A 6560-nucleotide genomic window follows, 5' to 3' on the forward strand; every position below is an offset into this window, starting at 1 on the left:
ATATAAATATACATACATACTGTATATATATATATATATAAACATTTGGATTTTTCTTTTTTTATCATAAAATCTATTATTGCTTATTATGCTGCTTAGATGTATTTTGTTGTTCATTTGTTTACCGATTTGTTGAATTGATGCCTGTTTGTTTGAAGATGTAAATAAAATAATAATAAAAAAACACTTTTGGATAGGTATTATCCAAACTCTTTTTAACATTTAGATGATGCATGGGCTCTGAATGTTATGCCAATGGCGGTGTGATCTTGGGGAGGGCGAGACTTGCTTTATAAACACATACAAGTAAATGTATCATCTGCAGTGTTTTATGTAGAAGTTCTCTCATGGATCTGACGTCAGTTCTGTGGACAGTAGGGTTTGGTTCTGTTCTGTATGGTATTTAAATGGCACTGAGGTTTCTATTGAGATCTGATCATCTTGGCACAGATAAAGGGAACAGCATGTTCTCTGTCTGTTTCTATTTCTGAAGCAGATAATGTTCTGTCTAACCTAATTATATCTGACAGGACACAAAACATGAAAATCATATTAATAAATCTCCCTAAAGATTCTCCATTCAGCACAAAAGAAAAACCTCTTGATTTAATGCAAACACATTCTTTAACAAAGCTTCTCTTGATCTGCAGCAGTAACACTGCAGAAAATAAAATGCTTCTTATAACCGTTATTGACAAAACTGACATGACAAATGATGAAACAAGAAACACAACAAGTTTCTTTTGTTTAGTTTATATCTCACAAATGAACATTGGAAATATTGGACATAAGTTCTTAAGTGCACAATGTAATGCCACTTTTAAAAATAAGGTTGGTTATCTTTAAACAATGATATAAACCATTCTTGCGTTGATCAAAAACAATCAATCAATCCACACGGTCGACGGATAGATTATTATAATGCCTGAAGACAAAAACCTGGTTTGTTATCTTTTATCAAGTAAAGACTTTGAACAAATAACCAGCCGGTAAAACCAGGAGACTCATTTTGCTTGTCATCTGATGGTGATGGAGAACTTGTGAAATGATTTCCAGTGGTTTCTAGAACATCTGTATCATACATTCTCTGGATTTCCCAACACCGACCCATTTAACTGTGAAGAGATCAAAAAACGAGGTTTAATTGAAGTTCTTCTTTCAGGTGTAATCTTGTTTATTAGTTTACCGCATGAATGACTTACTGGGAACGCCGATGTGATTTTCCACAAAGCGAATGTAGTTCTGAGCTTTAGAAGGGAGATCATTCCACTTTCTGGCCGCTGAAGTGTCCGTCTTCCATCCCGGAAATGTTTCATATTCCACCTCCACCTTCTGCAGAACCTCCATGTTGGCTGAATGTATGGAAAGACGGAGAAAGGCAATATTTTAAAGTATAAAATAAGCATGTGTGGTTTATTCAAAGTCTTTTTAATTCATAATCTTATAATATGAACTGATATGTGAATATCTTTATAGATATGATAAAAGTTAGCTTGGGAGCAAATACGTATATAATCAAATCAACCAGCAAACTCAAAGCGTGATTATGAATAAATAATGCTTTGTAGATTCTATAAGAGTTTACCTGGGAAATATGGAATTCGTTTGCCATTGATCTTGTAGGCCACGCCGACTTCTATTTCATCCAAATCATCAAGGATGTCTAGTTTAGTCAAAGCAATGCTGCAGAAACACAGAAAACGTTAGCACTATGGCAAGCACAAGGCAACTGTGTTTAAGAAGTTTTTTGTTGTACATCATGTCCTGTTTCAAAGATATTGTGCATTCACGTGTTCACGCGGCTTTTAACCCAGAAACAAAACAAAAAACTCACGCTGTGAATCCGTTGATCATGTGGGCATATTTAAGAATAACCAAATCCAGCCAACCGCATCGTCTCTTTCGGCCTGTAGTCACGCCCACCTCGTGACCTCGAGTCTGTAATAGCTCACCTACAGCCTGTGAGAAATACAGGTTTATCATTTGCAACTCAACTTGTTTTTAAAAATGTAACATTAACAGTTGTCTCAATTAGTTCTTGTCGCTCTCTGTCCGAGGCTAAATTTATCGGATGCTTTTCAATCACACGTGGTTCACAGGAGACAGCTGGTCCAGAGGGCTAATTCCCTCCATCCAAATCATCATACGTCTGAAAGTTACATGATCTATAAATAACTGTAACAAACAAGAGCTGATATGTCTAACATTACGTCACTCAACAGAAATTCACATTTCAGGTCACACAAAAGCTGGCACCGTTATGGGACTGTCTTACATTGAGTTGCTCTGTAGGAAAGGCCCCGATGCCCACTCGGGTGGTGTAGGCTTTTGACACGCCATACACCTCTCCGATGTTTGCGGGAGGGATGCCAAGACCCGTGCACACGCCGCCCACCGTGCAGTTGGATGATGTCACGAACGGGTACGTTCCTAGAGGAAAGACACACAATCTTCAGGCCTGACAACTTTGCATGTGCCACACCGAAGCATCTGACACTCCCTCACCGAAGTCGATGTCCAGGAGGGCAGCATTGGCCCCCTCAACCAGGATTTTCTTCGGGACTCCGTGAATTGCATCATACATGAAATAGACACCATCTCTGACCAGAGGCCTTATCCTCTCGGCGTAATCCTGTGAATGACATCACGATGATGAGATACGTACAGCTCACAGTGAGTGCCGTCTGGAGATGTTCGACTGACCTTCAGTTTCTTCAGTTCACCCTCTACGTCCACTTTAAGAGCAGGGTACATCGACTGATACTGCTGCACAAGATTTTTCACTCTTTAGGGGTAAAAACAAGACTCAAGTCAAACTTGATATAGCGGCAAGGCAGCAAGTGATTTTCTCCATAGGGATATCACAAACTCAAGATACCTATGTTTTACGTCGTTTTTGATTGTTTAAATTGATTGAACCATGAAACCACACTGTGTTTTTATTGGGTAGCTAAAGTTGATGTTTAGAGAAACAGAGGAAAAAATGACATGTAAACCTGAATCTGCGCTTGGCAGGAGACGAGCCGGGTGACTTTCTTAAACACCTAACGAGGTTTTACGTACCTAAACAACAACCAGGGAAGCCCACATTTCTGTCAAACCTTGTCAGAAGCAAGCTGCTGTCAAAAGAACGAGTCCGATCATTCATTATAAGAAAACCCCTTAACATACCGAAATTTAATTTTGATTAAACTTAATTGTAATAAACACTAGCTACTGTTAAAAAAATAAGCACTTATTCAGGGGATAACAATTGTCTCACGTCAAGCTTGTCTATTTTAAAGAAACCACATAAGGAGGATCAAGGCAGAAAAGCGGGAAAGAAAAGCACAAGATATTTTACTTGATCTCTTTAATAAGGGCTCGTTTTTTTAACAGAAACTATTGTTAAGTACAAGTAAGGTTATACAGAAATTTTGGATTACCTGGTCGTTGTTCAGATTGTTAGACATGAGGTCTTTGAGTTTGTCATTGTTAATTCCAATGGAAAAAATCACTTGTTGCCGTCCACGTGATTAAAAATAACCTTTCAGTGAGCTATTTTTAGAGTGTGCACGTGATGCCTGTATCGACACAGGCAGACTGCTCGGCCCTACATACTTACATTTATGCATTCGGCAGACGCTTTTATCCAAAGGGACTTACATTGCATTGTATTAAACATTTGTTGCTGACTATGTGCTATCCCCTGGGACCGAACCCATGACCTTGACATTGCTAGTGCCATGCTCTTACCACTGAGCCACGGGATTTTGAAAAGTAGAGGAAACATGTCCTGCTTGTCCCCAGTGGAAATTACGCCCTTGAGTAACTAATAATTAATTACTTTGCCAGATTAACTTACCCAACATTGCTTACAACACGACTAGGGACCACACACACTTAAAGGAGTAAACACAAGACTTAAACTTAATTAAATAAACAGTATATTGACATTAGCATTATATCATTACATAACATTTTATTCTCTATAAATGCGCACGAGTGTCACACCTTGTAGAAAACTCATTGAAATCTGCCATGAGGTCGCAGATGCGAAGTCCGGTGCGAGACGCTTTGCAGGCGTAAGTGGGTCCAATGCCTTTTTTAGTCGTCCCTATGCTGAAAACACAAGAACAGGGTTCTTACGGTATAGTTACGACAGTCACGAGTCACACAACGTGGAGCTGATCTTACTTTTTGCCCTCTTGAGCTTTTCTCTGAACCTCCTGCAGTCCATCAACCGCCTGATGAAAATCAAACACTGACGCACATAGACGGACTCATGACACCACTGTACATCACAACACTATTTATAGCTCAATACAATCATATTTACCGATGTGTGCTCGATCAGATATCACAAGCCGTTTGTCCCAACCTTTCAGACCTTTTCATGAAACAGAAATTCAACGACTGCAGTGAATATGAAGTTGATCACGTATTTAAGAGATTCAAACAATAAAACACAGATTTAGATAATAATCTTTGAGATTTTGTGTCAATGTTATTGGTTATCTTCCTCAATTGAATTTCTTTTCCTTCCAGTTGTGAATTATGAGTATTAAATGACTTGAAACACATGTATCATTACTGAGCTATACCTTTCTTCTCATTCTTGTCAATCTCCTCAAATAATCCTGGAAGGTGAATCACGACACCATTACCTGCAGATGACATACACATTTATACATGAGTCTGTAAACAAAACAAACAAACAAAACCTACACACTGAATTCAGTGCAGTATATGTTTTTGTATGTTAATCATTGTGGCCAATAAAGAACTCATATCCTGTTATCACCTAATACGAAAAGTTATTCTGAACTTTGACTCGGTCTTATATAATCAAAGAAACTGAGAAATATGACTGAGCATGTTGCATCGTGAGACACCGTGTGAACTACACATACTGGCAAATGTTTTTGGTTTTTATGCAAAATGAAAACGTGAATGCTGTCCAAAGTGAATAGTCTCCTAGAAGGACGGTGCGTTTCTCACCGATGAATGATGTGCAATGAGTGTTGATGATTCCACTGGGGAGAAGATGAAAGTCATATTCCTTCTCATCCACCACCACTGTGTGACCTGCATTATTTCCACCCTGTGACAGAAAAACACACGTCACGTGTCTCATTCTCTCTGTCTGGAAACCTTCAAGTCATGCACAGAGGAAATTTACTGCAAGGGCAACTGGACATCGACAGCAGTCTCCGATAACCCAGTTTCAATTTTCCTTCTTATTTTCTTCAGTGGGGAAACCTGGAAACACGAGCTAAACCAGCGGAACGCTTTGCCCTTTACTTGGACCCTTTACCCGACCAACCAGCGGCTAGAGCTGCTGATACGGCACCTATTTTAACCAGGCCTGGCAGTGGGCTTGTGTGCTGTGTCCTGGCCTTCTCACATGTCCAGAACCGCCGGGAATGTGACCTGACCTCAAAAGAGGACTGGAATTAATTCTGTCAACATTCACCGACTGACTCGTACACCAACAGAACATGGACCAGATGAGATGTTGAACTTGACGAGGGACAAACTCCAAACTCTGTGAATCTTACTATGTTATACTTCTGAATTCTGAATCGGATGTCTTTCATGAAGATGCATAACATTATGTGACATTCATTCATTAGGACTTTACAACAGACATATGATGTATTTATGATATTCTAACATCATTTCTCTACACAAAAACAAAATAGCAGTTCGCACACGTTTATATTATATGTTTTACTCTTTACAATCTTATTGTTTGTTATTGTTGTATATATTTGAAGAGTTTGTTTCCAAAATGAGATAACTTCTTTAAAAAAATATATGTTTTTATTGTGTTTGTTAACTGTATTTATTGAGTTATTACGGCACAAATCAAAACAAACCAACTGCAGTTTGATATATACTGATTGGAATGCACAATAAAAAAACATAATTTTTAAAAAATACGGAGTCTTTATATATATATATATATATATATATATATATATATATATATATGTTTAACAATAATTTAATACTTTTAATTATGACAGATTTAAAGAAGTTACCAAATTATATTCACATATGTTTATGTTTTAACTAATTTATTTATTTAATATAATTTTAATCATGAATATTATAGTTTTACAATGATAATTTATAATAATTTATTTGATATGTGTGAATATTACCTGACACCTGCACACGATGTCAGACTCTGTTGCTAACAAATCGACAACTTTTCCTTTGCCTTCATCTCCCCACTGCGCTCCTAAAACCACCGTCACTTTGTTCCCGTTGTCGTTTCTCGGCCGTTTGGTGGCGGCAGGCGCCGGGTTCGAGTAGCTTTTGTGGTCGTTCGCTGACCAGCTCTTAGACATGATGAATAAACTTCCTCCTCAGAGTGGAATGAGTCTTCTGACAGCAGCTGTCATCTGAGGAGAGTCTGAGGAGCATCTGAGGAGGAGCTGAAGGAGAAGATGCGCTGCCATCACGCTCCTCCCAGAGCCACTATTAGAGAGAGTTGAGCCAACGGAAGTCTAAAACGCTGGGGCGTCACGTGATTCATGGAGCCTTCCGATTGTTGCAGGAACTTATGTTTG

The 6560-nt window shown here is 38.5% G+C and overlaps 1 protein-coding gene across 1 annotated transcript; it reads right to left on the reverse strand.

The window, feature by feature from the left end:
- Positions 1 to 733: 733 nt before the first annotated feature.
- On the reverse strand, positions 734 to 6469 carry adss1 (adenylosuccinate synthase 1). The gene is made up of 13 exons (XM_056768768.1): positions 6150 to 6469; positions 4981 to 5083; positions 4584 to 4646; positions 4319 to 4369; positions 4177 to 4243; positions 3994 to 4101; positions 2704 to 2785; positions 2506 to 2632; positions 2276 to 2430; positions 1835 to 1959; positions 1586 to 1683; positions 1203 to 1352; positions 734 to 1115 (listed from the first exon to the last, which is right to left on the reverse strand). The coding sequence occupies exons 1-13, from the start codon at positions 6336 to 6338 to the stop codon at positions 1063 to 1065; spliced, it is 1371 nt and encodes a 456-aa protein (XP_056624746.1). The 5' UTR covers positions 6339 to 6469; the 3' UTR covers positions 734 to 1062.
- Between the last annotated feature and the right edge of the window lie 91 nt (positions 6470 to 6560).

The sequence above is a fragment of the Triplophysa dalaica genome, chromosome 15 (genome assembly GCF_015846415.1).
Source record: "Triplophysa dalaica isolate WHDGS20190420 chromosome 15, ASM1584641v1, whole genome shotgun sequence".
Taxonomy (NCBI): Eukaryota; Metazoa; Chordata; class Actinopteri; order Cypriniformes; family Nemacheilidae; genus Triplophysa; species Triplophysa dalaica.

Bases quoted from the DNA above. Each gene is read 5' to 3' on its own strand.
- adss1 (XM_056768768.1), bottom strand. From the start codon at position 6,338: ATGTCTAAGAGCTGGTCAGCGAACGACCACAAAAGCTACTCGAACCCG. The intron at 4,244-4,318 runs GTAAATATGATT...TATGTGCGTCAG, and splicing joins ATCTGATCGAGCACACATCG to TGTTTGATTTTCATCAGGCG. The intron at 1,684-1,834 runs GTGAGTTTTTTG...GTGTTTCTGCAG, and splicing joins ATGATCAACGGATTCACAGC to CATTGCTTTGACTAAACTAG.